This window comes from Rhineura floridana, chromosome 13 (genome assembly GCF_030035675.1).
Source record: "Rhineura floridana isolate rRhiFlo1 chromosome 13, rRhiFlo1.hap2, whole genome shotgun sequence".
NCBI lineage: Eukaryota > Metazoa > Chordata > Lepidosauria > Squamata > Rhineuridae > Rhineura > Rhineura floridana.
Window position 1 is genome coordinate 8,402,582 of NC_084492.1, and position 16,413 is coordinate 8,418,994.

The following is a 16,413-nucleotide window of genomic DNA, read 5'->3' on the forward strand; positions in this document are numbered from 1 at the left end:
TTTATGGATATTAGAAATAAAGTTTACTGTTTGGAATTCAACGTTGTCTCTGAAGAAGTTAATGAAGATATTAGAGATAAAGTTATCAATGTCTTGGATAATTTTCTGGTCTGGAATGATGTGATGGAGCTTGACATAGAAAAAATCTATGGAATTAACTACAGATATGTGACAATGGAAAAATTCTCAAGAGATGAACCAGTGCATTTTGTAAAAAAGAAGAACAGAGATATGACTTTACAACAATATTTCAGCAACATATTCAGAATTGATGGCAAGGAAATATTTGTGATAAAGGAAATTCCCATCAGACTCTTATTATATGACTATGGCTATGACAGCAAGATTAATATGGGATACTGATAATGGAAGAATGGATACTGAAATTACTGGACTGAACAGGACTATTGAAGATGGAAGATGGAATTAATATTGATAATGGAAGAATGGCTATTGAAATTATTGGATCTAACAGGTTTGATGAGATGGATTAATCTATATGTTTATTTGGACTATGGCTATGACAACAAGATTATTATGGGATACTGATAATGGAAGAATGGCTACTGAAATTACTGGACTTAACAGGATTATTGATAATGGAAGAATGGCTACTGAAATTACTGGACTTAACAGGATTATTGAAGATGGAATTAACATTGATAATGGAAGAATGGCTATTGAAATTATTGGATCTAACAGATTTGAACGAGATGGATTAATCGACATGTTTATTTGGAGAAAAATTGAAAGATATATCTCTCAAGGAATTGAAACCTCTCTGACTTTTTGTGGAAAGAATAAAGTAATGCTTATGAGATTTGATGATTAATTAAGATAACTACTGGAGGAAAGTGATTTTATAATATAATCTAAGAGACAGGATTGTTATATATTGTAGACCTATAACTGATCTGCGACAAATCGGAAATCAACATTTTATTTTATTGTTTAATTATTTTTGTTTTGTTTTTTGTCTTTGAAAATTTGAATAAAAATTAATGATAAAAAAAAGAAGAGTTGTGGGGTACTTTTTGACCCCAGGTGCACTTTTCATTGTGTAATTTACACGAGTAGACCTATAGGCTTGTTCTTTTAGGATATTTTCACAAACTGTCACCCATACAACATCCCCAAATTTCAGCCAGGTAACACCATTTCCTTCTAGAAACAAAAAAACACCTGGGGTCAAAATATACTCCAACAAAAAAGCTGCCTTGATTAAGATTTGTATCTTGAAAGGGGAGATATAAACAATTGTAATAAGCAAATATAAATATGACAAAGGAATCCTAACCCTGTTCACTCAGAAGTCCTACTGAATGCAGTGGGGCTTACTTTTAGGTAAATGGGCTGCAGTCCAATACACACTTTCCTGGAAGTAAGCTCCATTGGGTCCAATGGGACTTACTCACAGGTAAGAGTGTACTGGATTGCATTATTTATTTATTATTTGATCTACATTGATTTATGTAGCCTACTCAATGGCACTTATGTTAGTTGTGTAAGAACTTTTTGGTGATCCTCGGGGTTAACAGCCACTACTTTGTTACTTTATACATAATTAATACAAACACACAAATAATTATAACTAACGAGCTTAACGTCGATAAAACTTCAGCATACATATTCTCTTGCAGATAGTGCTTGTTTCAACTTTCCCCAACGCTTCAAAAAGTGAGAGATGTTTAAAAAACAAGCAACAAAAGAAGCCAGGCTATTTAAAAACAACTGCATTCACCTAATTAATAGCTTCCCATCACCCCAAAGTACTCCAGGCAGATAATAACATATTTAAGACCATATGTAAAAATATGTAATAAAAGTCTAAATTCCCAGTTCCTTACTATGCTTACAAGCAAGGAACACAAATCAAACAAGTCTTTTTACAATTCTAGAACAAGTGAGTCCTGCAGTCACTGGGCAGCTAACAAGAAAGCCTCTGTATACCCAAAGTATCCTAACTTTCTTAAGGTACATTAAGAGGGTGCTGTCATCAGATTTTGTGAAGTAAGATGGGCATTTAAAAGCCCAAATGATGAAGATTTTTCAAAAAAGCCAAATGACCTGGCGGGATGTTAATATAGACATCACAAAAATGAAAATAAAGTTTCTTCCTTCTACCCTCCTTGCTCCCATTACCCAGAAAGTAGTGCACAATATTACAGGACAGGAACTGAGTGTCCCAGACCCACCTTGAGAAAATCCTTCAGCAAGCTCTCAGACCGATCCTCAAACTCTTCCTGGATCTGGGCCTGGGAATCCATGTCCAGATATACTGGATTGATCCACTCATACAAAATCTCATGCTAGGGAAAAATGGAAAAAGGTGGAGGGGAAGAAAAAGAGGCCCAACAAAATCTCCACTACAGCATTGAACAAGCTTGTCCAAAAGAGTCCTTCCTGTCCTCAGCCTGAATCCCCTTGAGGGCAAGAATGCTGCCATTTGTCAGTCACATTCAGTGTGTTTTCACATACTTTTTGATACTCCCATAGTGTAAACTATCTTCACACACCAAGTGCTCAGAAGCCAGATAGCTTCTGGAAATCAAGAATCACTGCACATGAATTGTCACTGGAGGCTCAGGTGGCTGTATAATGTAAATGTACTGCCTTCAAGTCAATTCCAACTTATGGCAACCCTATGAATAGGGTTTTCATGAGGCTGAGAGGCAGTGACTGGCCCAAGGTCACCCAGTGAGTTTCATGGCTATGAGGGGATTCAAACCCTGGTCTCCCGGGTTGTAGTCCAACGCTCTAACCACTACACCACACTGGTTCTCTCAGGCAACTATAGGAGTGCCTATTTCCAGCTCTGAGTGGTTTGCCAGCTTTGGCAAAAGGCGAGAAGGCTGCAAAGGGGAGCCGCAGCCACAGGCTCCCAAGCCCAGGCTCGTCTCACGAGAAACTGAGAACTGAAAAGGGGGAATGGCAGCCACTGGAGCCCTCCTAAGGAGGAGGGAAGGAAAGTAAAAAAAAACCCACCACCGCCTGGAAAGAAACAAAGCTGGTGGCAAAAGGCGAGAAGGCTCCCAGCCCAGGCTCGTCTCGGGGGAACGGCAGCTGCTGGAGCCCTCAACAGGGCTGAGGAGGGGAGAGGTAAAAAATCCCCCAACAAACGCCCCAGACAAAACAAAACCATGTAACACTACACTAGTAAAATTAAAACAGTTGAGTGTCCGTCCTTGCGAAGCGTCAGTACGTAAACAGGGGAATGGTGCTACTGTAAATATGTCCATACTCGCGAGTGTCCATAAATTGAAGGTCCGTGTAGCGGGGTATTCCTGTACTCCATGCTCAGGTAACTTCCAGATTAGATTACTGCAATGGGGCTGCCCTTGAAAACGACTCAAAAACTTCAACTGGTCCAAAATGCAGCAGCCAGATTACTGGCTGGGGTTGCCTATAAATTTCATATAACCAGTTTTGAAACAGCTGCATTGGTTGCCAGTTCATTTCTGGGTCCAGTTGAAGGTGCTCACACTAGTGTTTAAAGCCATAAATGACTTAGGGCCCAAATCTCTGAAAGGCTGCCTCCTTCCCTACAGACCCTCTCGGGTATTGAGATCACCAGAGGGGGCAATTTTGGTAGTTCTGCCACCCTCAAAACCTCAGAGGGTAGAGACCTGGGAGAGGGCATTCTCTGTGGCAGCCCCAATGTTGTACAATTCCCTCCCCACTGAAGTGTGTATCGCATCTTCACTGTACAGTGTTCATTGTATGCTGAAGACACACTTCTTTATCCTGGCCTTTGACACCTGAGATGCATATTTGCAGGACCCGCCATATTTTGTGATTTTAGGTTGTTTTTAATGTTTTTAATGCTGTATTTTAAAATTATTGTAATTTGTCCTGGGACTTCTAGGGGAAGGGCACATAATAAATGTTTAATAATAATAATGTTCCTTCCTATGCTGGAGAAATTGATGGCCTCTGATTTGGCCTGCGAGCTGACAGTTGCCAAACTCCTGTTATATATGCACTATTTCCTGCCCCAACTTGAGTGGAATGAAACTTCAGTCCTAAAGGAATCTTTCTTTTATGGTCCAATTACTTGGCAGGGTAGAAGAGACACTCTAAGTAGTGAACATACTGTGGAACGAGGTCATTCAGACCCACTCAAAAAGGAAGTAACATTTACTTACATCAAAAGGGATGTGGGGGCTCCGTGGGAGGAGTGGCTCAACATGGCGTGCCGGCCTTGCTACTGAGGGGCCATGAAACCAGCCACTCACTGACAAGCGACACTTCCCTTTGGAAACAACTTCAGCCACCTGAGATGGGAACAATAACAAAAACCCTGCTGTTAGCACTAGTGTCTCCGACACAGGAACTTAATACAGATCACAAATAGGCCAAGAGCTGCCTCAGCTAATTTAGCATTTTGTCCTGCCCAATCCTCCAGACTGGGCCACGCAGAAATATTGGAAAATAAATCTAGTATCAATTATGACATAATAGCTAAATGAAATACCACAGACCAAGGCTGCATGAGCCAGATCAACCCAAGCATTGAAAATAAAACCAAAGCTTTTGTCCATGGGATGGCCAAGCTATGCCCTAGGAAAAACAGGCAGCGGTGATCTAGAGCACTCCTAGACTGACCCAAGCATCAGTCGGGGGATGCTACTCAGGGCAGCTCTCAGAGTGGAACTAACCTAGGAGTTGTGCCAAGGGGTCAGAGCTGGGAGGGTCAAGATAAGAGGCTAGGGGTTGTAGCCAACTAATTTTTACTCAAAGCAGACTTACTGAAAATAATGGCCATGATTAACTTAGGTCTGTTAATTTCAATGGGTCTACTCGGAGTACAAGTCATTTGGCTACAACCCTAAGAACTGAATTTGCAATGGCTTGGGAGAGGGTGTGGCCTGAGGTGAGCCTCAAGGCCCACCGATCACACGGAGAGTGCCTCAAATGAATTGGAAGGACAAGTCTCCTGGAACACAGGGAGGGCATCAGAGGATAGAGGAGAATATGGAGGGGCACTGTGGCACATTTGCAGAGGAAGTTCAAGAACAAAGAAAGGTTTCTTGCCTGGTGGAAGGAGACTGGTGATACTTCAAAGAAAGCGAGCGAGTTCCACGAAGGCACCAATGACTTGACAATCTGCAAAGGTTGGAAGTTATCTGCTGGGGGGGAAAGTATCACACCACATGTAGCACTGAGTAGACAGATCCAGTAGCATAACCCAGTCACATTTCTAACATCACATCTCCAGATGAACCACAAAGCCCAGGAGAAATTGCACTGTACTTTGCACCAAGATCTCGCCTGCTCCTACAGGCCAGTTGTTTACATTAACCCCCACCTTTACTGGCATTTATAGCTTGCTAGCTGAGACTTTATAATACTAGGGGCTCCAGCCCTGCTCGCTTCACTTACCAACCCCACCTACCATCACCAAAGCCCCCCTCCTCCCAAGGTTCGCTGTAGCTCTCCCCTGTTCCCCTCAGGAGTTGCCAGAGCTCCCTCCCTCCTCTCCACCATACCCAGGGGTTGCCACAGCTCCCCTTCTCCCCCCCATCCCAGGGTTGCCAGAACTTCCCTTCCCTTTCTCTTCCCACCCCACCCCACCCCTCCCCTGGCTGGCTTCCCACCCACCTGGTGAGGCTGAACTCCAGGCTTTACCATGTGGGCCTGCCACTGCTCTGGGCCTTGGGATATGTCCTTGCCTGCCTCACCTGTAAGCTTCACACTACCCGTGAATGCTTTACAAACATATAATGTAGGTAGAAATACTGCAGGAGGAACCGGATTACTATTTCCCACCTACCATCTGTGCTGAACAGGTCCAGGGTGCCGCCATCCCTTTTATCCCATGGTGGTACAAGGTAAAGGATGAAAGCAATTCGCCGCCCCTCTAATTCATCGTCATGACAGAGCAAGGTATCTGCAAAAGAGTATGATTTGAGACATCTGTGTCATGTATGTCACAGAAGAGCAAATGGGTCAAGGTGGAGACTATTGAAAAAGCCTGGCCAGACTGTAAGGCTTTAGTCTTTTGCTCAAACCGAAGCCAATAATGTCCATCAGAGATACTGTACCCAGACTCTCCTACCTATACAATGAGCTGTTCTCTGCAATGGAGATAGCAGGGGTTTGCTTACCTGTATATTCATATTTAGCACAGGACAGATCAATGGTTGGCTCCAGCTCTACTTGGACCACATCAGAAAGCCAAGACCGGAACTCTTCAAAGAGAACTTTTCTGGAAGAGGGACAATTAAATGCTGAATGTGAGCCTGCAAAATCTCAGCCTACTGCCTATTGCCTGTGGGATGAAACCTGACTGCTTACCCTTCTGATAAATTACCACAGTTCACTAGAAATGTCTCCATATGTTCAAATACAATTCGCTGGTTAAAAACCAGATGAAGGTTGAGCAGGAAAGGGGTTCCCAGTGATTAGGGATGTAGGACTCCACTCAGCACACATCCCAGTCGCCCCATTCTGTCTCTAGTTCTCCCCCACCCCTACTCTGGTCTTAAGAACATAACCAAGGCCCTGCCGGATCAGACCCAAGGCCCATCTGATCTCACTGTGGCCAATGATGCCTCTGGGAAGCCCATAAGCAGGACATGAGTGCAACAGCACTCTCTTATTTGGGTTCCCCAGAAATTGTATTCAGAGACATACCACCTCCAATACTGGAGGTATCTTTATATGGAAAGTAAAAAAAAAAAAAAAAGGCAGATGGAGATGTCAAGTGCTCAAAAACAAACATTGAAATGTGTGGCCTGTGATTATTGGCCAAGAAGCAAGTCCCACAGAGATCAGAAGGGCTTACTTCCAAGTAAACATGCTTAAGTTTTTAGCCCAAGTTGTATAACCAGCATAAAACACACCTAGCAGACCAAATTGGCACAAACTTTAGATATGTTAGAGAATAAGGTGGCAGCAGATGTCCAGTTGTTTAGGACTGAATTCCAGACACACAGGAACACCCATGCTTCTTTGACTAGACCATCATAATCCACAGTAGCCTTTGGCATATTACACAGCAGCAATTTTACCTTAAAGCGGCAATGTGAGGCTCCCTTCTCTTTTTCAGGTCATCAGACTTTGCATATGGAACAGAAAGCAACAAGAGTTACAACTTTTACCCTCTGCTCCAAATGGATTTTATGGTAACAACTAAAGGAAAGAAAATAACCTGATATTTTATCTGGGCGTTCTCCCTAAAACAGCGGGAGCTCGCAAGGCCAAATCCAGTCCCCAGTACCACGAGTTGCCATCTGAGAGGGAGGAGAGGACACTGTACCTGATCAGGTAGTTTAGGGGCCACAATCTCCTCCCAATATCCCCCCCCCCAAAAAGTACATGCTGGCTAGCTTTTCTGACTAAGGGTAATATTTCCTCCAGAAATATTGTCAAAGGAAGTCTGGAAAGGACAACACAGAATGAACTGGGGGCCATACTGGTCTCTCAGCAGCATTCCCGGTGGAGAGGTTGAGCAGGGGATGCAGCGGCTACAAGGGTAGCTATACAACTTGATGGGAGGTGCACAGAACAGACCTGATCCCCGATCTTTCATAACTGCTTCTGAAAAACAGGTGCTGCACTTAGATCAAGCCTGTTTAGGAATACTGGGTATCACCATGCAAAGCGACCTGATGAACAAGTGGACTGATAAGCCCAGTCCAAACCGTGCAGCTCTGTAAGCCAAATTTCTACCTCTGCACTAAGAAAGAGCTGGAGAACAGCTCTTTCTACCTACCAATTCTCTAAGTGGGGCTCATCAATGCAACCCCAAAGTCTCTCAAATTCATAGCAGCATCTTACAGTTCAAAATTCTGGTTCTGACAAACAACCGTAAGCAACTAGACTCTACCTAAATCAGCAGTGCCTGAAATGGACAGGAATAGCCCATCCTATACCCTGTCACCTATTGACCCTGATCAGCCCTTACCTTCTCAATTTCCCTTCATGAAAATCAGCACACATTAAAAATAGCAACCTCCCTGCCCCGGGCAATGCCGAAAGCCTGCTATGGAGAGTAGAAACAGCCTGAAGTCAACAAAACATTATAAAAAGTCCCCTTCCTCCTCCTTGGTCACAAATGATCAGCGTAAATACAAGTGGGCAAATGGCTTGGATGCTACCCTGGGGGATGTATCTGCAAAGCAGGCTTAGGCAAGAGTTCCATAACATTCCCCCGTTCTTGTCGCTGTCTTGTATTACCTCCTACAGCCTCAGAACCTTAAAAACAACAACACTTCAGTCCACTTCTTAGGACTGTTACTTATTTTTCTTATAAGATTATATTAAAACATAAATAATAAACAATAATCATAAAAACATAAAACATAAAAACGGGAAGAGGCAAGAAACAGCAGCGGCAATATTGTGTGGCATGCATATGGGCACATTAACCTATGAAAGTGCCTCAACCCAACTCAGCCCATAAAACTCAGTATTATTCCAACGTATATCTCACCCTTCCTCCCAAAGGAACTCAAGAGTGGTACCGTCTCCTCTAACAGCAGCTGTCCAAGGGCTCAAGGAGTCTTCCCAGTCCTTCCATCAAACATCCTGTACACCAGGATCTAATGGTTCTGCTGCAAAGCATAGCCCTATTCCAGCCTTGCCCACCTTAGTGCTCTCCAGCCGTTTCAGACTACAACTGCCACTAACCCCACCCAGCATGGCTGTGCTGGTTGGGGCTGATGGGAAGTATTGCCCAAAACCTCTGGAGGGCACCAGGCTAGGGAAGGCTGCCCTATTCAGTCATCACCCCCTTAAACCATTCCAGGCTGCTCTGTTGATCCCACCTCTTTCATCACATTCTAGATGAACAGTCCTTGTCACTCTCCACGTGTTTGCCTACAGCGGGGAGCCAATTCTTACTTGTGTTAGCTCCCTGCACATTTTAAATCCCTACACGAGCAGGGTTTTAAACTGCATGGGAAGCTAACATGTGCAGAGCCGATCCTATAGAGGGTGGAGCCAAAGAGTGTCCTCCACTCACTACTGTAGTGATTTGATGCTAAGGCTACCCTATGTGAATTTTGCAGCTAAAGAACTAGTGCCAGGGTTTGCTTTTTCCTCCACCCCTCAATCCCTTTTCTTTTGGTGTCATGTCTTTAGACCTTGCCTAAGAACAAGGATTAGTGATTGTTGTAAGCAGCTACGGCAGCTTTCTTTGGTTGGAGTGGGGGCGGGAGGAATACTTGAAATAAATAAATAAAATATCCCAAATAAAGCACCTGCTTGAATTTGTACAAGTCATTGCACTTCTTGTGGAAATCCAGGCTCAAAAGTTCCTTCTGCAGACCTTCTAAAAAGCCCTCATTTTGAATGAAGTTTGGGATGATACAGTGGTGGAAGGGAACAGGGTCCAACACAATGGCCTCTGGAGAAGACAAAACAAGACAACAGCTTCCTGAAACACATAACAACACAGCCTTGTTTGCATTTTATTCTTGTTATTTAGCTGTAGACATGCAAAATTCTTAATCTTGACAAGGCTGGTCATTCAACATCAATTATGCTCAAAATTACACACAACATTTAAGATTATAGTACGTTTGCAAATAACACACAGAAGTTATGGGCCATGTGGAATTTGTCATGGGCCACCACTGTTTCTGTGGATATTGGCCATCTTGAGCCTTTGTATATGGTGAATTATGTTAACAATAAGTGGTACAGGGGTATGGTTAAAACGCAAGCCGGGTTTGGTGCTTTAAAATAAATTTTACTGTCCACCCACCTTAATTCTCCCCTTTCTGGGAAGTTAGCCAATGTTTCCCCGGGAAGTGTAAACAATAAAACCTTGGTTTCTTTTTATGAATGCAGCTGTCCATGAGACTGCAGTACAGAGTCAAGATCTGAGATGGCAGTTAGCAGAAAGATTGAGGTGCCAGATATCTTTGGAGTAAAGAGATAGAGGACAGCCAGTGTGGTGTAGTAGTTAGAAGGTTGGACTACGACCTGGGAGACCAGGGTTCGAATCCCCACACAGCCATGAAGCTCACTGGGTGATCGTGGGCCAGTCACTGCCTCTCAGCCTCAGAGGAAGGCAATGGTAAACCACCACTGAACACCGCTTACCATGAAAACCCTATTCATAGGGTCACCATAAGTCGGGATCAACTTGAAGGCAGCCCATTTCCATTTTTCATAGAGATAGAAACAGTATTTAGAAGGAACACGTGGTATAAGACCTATTTAATGCCAACAGAGTAAGAGGTCAGGACCAGTTCTCTTAGCCTGGTCAGAAGAAACAGATGACATCTACTCTGAGCGTTGAAGGTCCACACACAATGAGGGTGACACAACGGCATTACTGATGGTGCAATGTGATGTAACTGTAATATGATGTATAACATGTATTGCCGATGTACATCCTCTGTATGTGAAACGTATGACCTAATATTCTGATTTCCGGCACTAGCCACTTGTATCATTATATGCAGATATGTTCACAATAAAGAGAACTTTATAAGAACTTCCGTTGCCAAACTCCCATTTTTCCTGAGATATCTCTAACTCTTAGTATGTTCTTTTGTGGGACCTCCGACCATTAGTTTGCCTGGACAGACCTAACTGCTGGCAAAACATGTAGAAGCTCACGTGACCGCAATGTTTTGTCATCTAAGTTGTCTGTGTAGATACTGACCAACAGGAGTATGCAAGAACCCTCAATTCAGTGCATTCATGATACAGAGATGGTTTGAGGCCATTTCACACTTAACCTAGGAATGCAACGGAAGCCAGAATCTGCACCCCTTAGCCCCAGATACACAAAAGCTGACTCATTTGTGAAAGAAGGACACTCTGAGCATGCTCCTTTTTGACCAAGTCATAAGGCATTGTCAACTATTTCCATAATGTGGGCAACTCCAGGGATTAACATGAACCTGGCTCAGCTCCAGAATTTCTTTTCAAGGACAACATTTATCCCTGGAACATTTGACTAATGAACCCTTTCCACATCAACGTGTGCACACATCTAAGGCCCAAAGGCCCATCTAATCCAGCATTCTTTTCCCACAGCAGCTGATCAGAAGTCCATGGAAAGCCCGCAAACAGGGCACAAGCACAATCACACTCACAACTCCCAGCAACTGGTATTCAGAAGCATAATAGTTCTGATCTGGGAAGCAGCATGCAGGCATCATAATACTAGCCACGGACGCTTTAACCTCCATTAAGTGGCCTAATCCTCTTTTAAAGCTATCTGAGTGAATGGCCATCATCATATCTTGCAGTCGCAAATTCCATAGTTTAAATATGTGCTGTGTGAAGAAGCACTACCTCTTGTCTGTCCTGAATGTCCTACCATTCTGCTTTATTAATGACCCTGAATTCTATTATTATGAGAGAGGGTAAAAGCCTTCTTTCTCTCCACAACCTGTGATTTTAGAATTATGCATTACCTGCCTTTTCCCTAAGCTAAAAAGCCCCAAATGCTGCAACCTTTCTTCATAGGGAGTTGCTCCAGCCCCTTGATCATTTTGGTTGGCCTTTTCAGCACCTTTTCTAGCTCTACAATATCCACTGAGCCCCTGCTATAGAGGACTCTGGAGATAGTGAAATGCTTGAAGATTCTGTACAGTACTCATTTGCTTGTATTCAGTACTACTCCTTTCAGAACTGACCCCCTGACATGACTAACTTTGAACCATAATTTTAAGTGGGTTGTAGACCCATTAAAATTAATGAACCTAAGTTGGTCATGTCCATTAACTTCAAGGAGTCTACTCTGAGTAGGACTAGCACCAGATACCCCCTTGGACAGGTATGTAAAGCATCCTTGCTGTGTGATCTGAGAACACATCTCCATCTGGAAAAGGGTGAGGTTTTGTATGCTATCCTTGCATTTTTGTACAGTAGGGCCCCGCTTTACAGAGCTTCGCTTTACAGCGCTTCGCTAATACAGCGGTCTCAATTAGACGCAATTAGACTAAAGCCCCACTGATACGGCGCTTGTTCCGCTTTTACGGCGGTTTTCGGGCATCGCGCGCCATTCTATTCGATGAGTTCCACTTTACAGTGGTTTTGGGCCCTACTGTATTGGTATCATTTTGTCATCTGTTTCGGTTCAGTTATTTATTTATGTTGGTTTATTCGTATTGCTTTATACAATGCTGTGTGGATGCTTTGTACTTAATGATATTTATTTAACAATATTTATATGCTGCTTGATTGTAAGAAAACCTTTAAGTGGTTTACAATTTGATTATTTGTAATTGTTTCTAATACGTTTTGTATGATTATTGTTCATTTGATACATTGTGAGGCACTTTAGGCACCATCGTGTGGAAAAGTGGCATACAAGTAAATGGCTCATAATCCCCTCACCTCAAAAAGGATATTGTAGGGTTGGAAAAGATTAAGAAAAGGATGAGGCAAAGCCACACAGCAGGATTTCCTTTTTTTTCTTTCACGGACAATGTGAAAATTGCTGAGGCTTTTGGCCGGCCACTTAATGATTTTTCTGCTTGTGTACCAATTGTCATGCATTGTGCTAGATGCTGTATGATTTTTAATTGTATTTTTACAGACACGCTGCACACCACCTGAATAAAGCTTGTGGGCCGTGGTGGTCCACAGACTGCAGTTTGGGCACCCCTGGTGAGGAGAAAGTGGACAGAGAAATGTTTTTCATTCTCTCTCATAACACCAGAACTCAGGGACATCTGATGAAACTGTATGTTGGAGAGTTAAACTCTGGAAATTACTTTCACAAGATGTAGTGACGGTTACAAACTTGGATGACTTTAAAAGAGGATTAGGCAAATTCATGGAGGATAAGGCTATTGATGGCTACTAGCCATGAGGGCTACGCTTCAACTCCATTGTCAGAAGCAGGATGGTGCCTCTGAATACCGGTTGCTGGGAATCACAAGTGGGGAGAGCACAGCGGCACTCAGGTCCTACTTCCAGGGTTCCCATTAGAGCAATTAGTTGGCAACTGTGAGAACAGGAAGCTGCATTAGATGGGTCTTTGGCCTGATCTGATGATATTTCTGGCTTAAATGAAAACCTGCCCGCTCCCTCTTCATCATCAATTATAAGGAGCTCAGATCAGCCTATATTCTCCCCCACTTAATTTATCCACTCTCCTACCCTAGAAAAATGAATTTATGATCTCTGCACAAGCTCTGCCAGCCTGGGAGAAGACCTGCCCTGCCCCTTTTACCCCAAAGTGATTCTGGAAGCCTACACCTGTATTGAAGGGGAGGAGTCCAAACCTCTGCTTACAAAGAGACTGTGCTGCTGAAGCCTTCCCTCCAAAACAAGCCTCTGCTCAGAATAATGAAGCTTTGTAGGAGACATAGTAGAAGGTTTTCCTTAGGGAGGGGGAGTTATGGTTACTTCTTTGTTTGTTTTTAGATTGCTCTATTATGTTCATAACATTGGAAAGTTTTTGCTTGCTGTTATATTTGTTGTTATGTTACTGTTTTATTATTTTTTGTTATTAGGAAATTGCTTTTGAGCTGTATTTCTGTTCATCTTGTTGAAAGCCACCTTCAGCACATTTTTTTGTGGAAAGGCAGCATACAAATAAAATAATGAATGAATGAATGTTGAGGGTGTGGGGCATATGTTTTGTAAATAAATAAGAAAATTATTCAATTTACACATAAAATGTATACAAAATTAAACCAAACTGGAGTATTAATTATAAGCACAAATATGCCCTTTTCCAGATTTAGGGTCCTGGATTCTCCTCCACTATTTTATCCTCACAACAACCCTGTGAGGTAGGCTAGGTTGAGAGACAGCGACCCTTGGATGATAAGGGAGTCAAAGGTGTCCTAAAGAACGATAAGGAGATTGCAGAGAAGCTAAATGAATTCTTTGCATCTGTCTTCACAGTGGAAGATATAGGGCAGATCCCTGAACCTGAACTAACATTTGCAGGAAGGGATTCTGAGGAACTGAGACAAATAGTGGTAACGAGAGAGGAAGTTCTAGGCTTAATGGACAATATAAAAACTGACAAATCACCGGGCCCGGATGGCATCCACCCGAGAGTTCTCAAAGAACTCAAAGGTGAAATTGCTGATCTGCTAACTAAAATATGTAACTTGTCCCTCGGGTCCTCCTCCGTGCCTGAGGACTGGAAAGTGGCAAATGTAACGCCAATCTTCAAAAAGGGATCCAGAGGGGATCCTGGAAATTACAGGCCAGTTAGCTTAACTTCTGTCCCTGGAAAACTGGAAGAAAGTATTATTAAAGCTAGATTAACTAAGCACATAGAAGAACAAGCCTTGCTGAAGCAGAGCCAGCATGGCTTCTGCAAGGGAAAGTCCTGTCTCAGTAACCTATTAGAATTCTTTGAGAGTGTCAACAAGTATATAGATAGAGGTGATCCAGTGGACATAGTGTACTTAGACTTTCAAAAAGCGTTTGACAAGGTACCTCACCAAAGACTTCTGAGGAAGCTTAGCAGTCATGGAATAAGAGGAGAGGTCCTCTTGTGGATAAGGAATTGGTTAAGAAGCAGAAAGCAGAGAGTAGGAATAAACGGACAGTTCTCCCAATGGAGGGCTGTAGAAAGTGGAGTCCCTCAAGGATCGGTATTGGGACCTGTACTTTTCAACTTGTTCATTAATGACCTAGAATTAGGAGTGAGCAGTGAAGTGGCCAAGTTTGCTGATGACACTAAATTGTTCAGGGTTGTTAAAACAAAAAGGGATTGCGAAGAGCTCCAAAAAGACCTCTCCAAACTGAGTGAATGGGCAGAAAAATGGCAAATGCAATTCAATATAAACAAGTGTAAAATTATGCATATTGGAGCAAAAAATCTGAATTTCACATATACGCTCATGGGGTCTGAACTGGCGGTGACCAACCAAGAGAGAGACCTCGGGGTTGTAGTGGACAGCACGATGAAAATGTCGACCCAGTGTGCGGCAGCTGTGAAAAAGGCAAATTCCATGCTAGCAATAATTAGGAAAGGTATTGAAAATAAAACAGCCGATATCATAATGCCATTGTATAAATCTATGGTGCGACCGCATTTGGAATACTGTGTACAGTTCTGGTCGCCTCATCTCAAAAAGGATATTATAGAGTTGGAAAAGGTTCAGAAGAGGGCAACCAGAATGATCAAGGGGATGGAGCGACTCCCTTACGAGGAAAGGTTGCAGCATTTGGGGCTTTTTAGTTTAGAGAAAAGGCGTGTCAGAGGAGACATGATAGAAGTGTATAAAATTATGCATGGCATTGAGAAAGTAGATAGAGAAAAGTTCTTCTCCCTCTCTCATAATACTAGAACTCGTGGACATTCAAAGAAGCTGAATGTTGGAAGATTCAGGACAGACAAAAGGAAGTACTTCTTTACTCAGCGCATAGTTAAACTATGGAATTTGCTCCCACAAGATGCAGTAATGGCCACCAGCTTGGATGGCTTTAAAAGAAGATTAGACAAATTCATGGAAGACAGGGCTATCAATGGCTACTAGCCATGATGGCTGTGCTGTGCCACCCTAGTCAGAGGCAGCATGCTTCTGAAAACCAGTTGCCGGAAGCCTCAGGAGGGGAGAGTGTTCTTGCACTCGGGTACTGCTTGCGGGCTTCCCCCAGGCACCTGGTTGGCCACTGTGAGAACAGGATGCTGGACTGGATGGGCCACTGGCCTGATCCAGCAGGCTCTTCTTATGTTCTTATGACTGGCCCAAGATCCACCCAGGAGCTTTACAGCCAAGAGGAGTTTGAACTCAGGTCCAAGTGCAAAATTCTGCTTAACCTACTATGCTGCCTCACAAAACGGTCCCTGTTACCCGCGCAAATACAACACAGACACAGTTTCCTCAATGAGATCTAGAGCCTTCGAGGCAGCCACTAAGGCTGGGTCCTCCTTCCGTCCCGCCTTGACTTTCCGTCCCAATCCCTCACCACCTACCGTGGTCGAGCGCCTTCTTGCAGGCCCAAGCCGCGGCTACCTTCTCCCGCAGGGCCTGCTCCCTCACGGGCGCGGAGAAGTCTGCACGCACCTCTCGCTTGACTCGCTTCTTAGCCGCTTCCCCGACGAGGGACGAAAGCGAACCCCCCTCAACCACCGACCGGTCTCGGCTGCGCCTTCCACTCATCACTCACGCGAACCCTCGACGACAAACTACGGCTCCCATCATGCCTTACGCTAAAGGCGGGCCTAAATCCTAGCTGTCCAATCCTAGCGCTGGGCGGGAGGCAGTAGGGCGAATGAGAGAGAGAAGCGAGTATATTTGTGTGGCCTCTTTAACAGCTTCTAGGAACGTAAGTTGAGGGGCAGAGCTGCCAGCAACAGCCAATGAAAATTCAAGGGCAGGTTTCTGTCAACCAATAGGCACAGTGGCTAGACAGCGACTTGCCCCCTGCGCATTCTCATTGGCTGTGGCTTTATACCGTTCGCCCTCGCGTGACGTCGCTGACGGGAGTGAGTTTCCTTCTCCATCCCCTCCTCCTTTTTTAAAAAAA

The 16,413-nt window shown here is 43.7% G+C and overlaps 1 protein-coding gene across 4 annotated transcripts in view; it reads right to left on the reverse strand.

The window, feature by feature from the left end:
• Positions 1-16,130, reverse strand: part of OGFOD1 (2-oxoglutarate and iron dependent oxygenase domain containing 1) — a 28,577-nt gene extending 12,447 nt beyond the window's left edge. Inside the window, exons 1-8 of one of the 4 annotated variants that reach the window (XM_061594563.1) lie at positions 15,860-16,130; positions 9,207-9,382; positions 7,014-7,060; positions 6,108-6,208; positions 5,774-5,890; positions 5,035-5,126; positions 4,146-4,274; positions 2,196-2,309 (exon numbers count right to left, since the gene is read on the reverse strand). In XM_061594563.1, coding sequence (XP_061450547.1) covers positions 2,196-2,309; positions 4,146-4,274; positions 5,035-5,126; positions 5,774-5,890; positions 6,108-6,208; positions 7,014-7,060; positions 9,207-9,382; positions 15,860-16,046 — 963 coding nt within the window. In that variant the 5' untranslated portion in view covers positions 16,047-16,130. Of the gene's footprint in view, positions 1-2,195; positions 2,310-4,145; positions 4,275-5,034; positions 5,130-5,773; positions 5,891-6,107; positions 6,209-7,013; positions 7,061-9,206; positions 9,383-15,859 lie in introns of all 4 variants that reach the window. The other 3 variants (XM_061594562.1, XM_061594565.1, XM_061594564.1) reach the window with 3 other exon arrangements.
• Between the last annotated feature and the right edge of the window lie 283 nt (positions 16,131-16,413).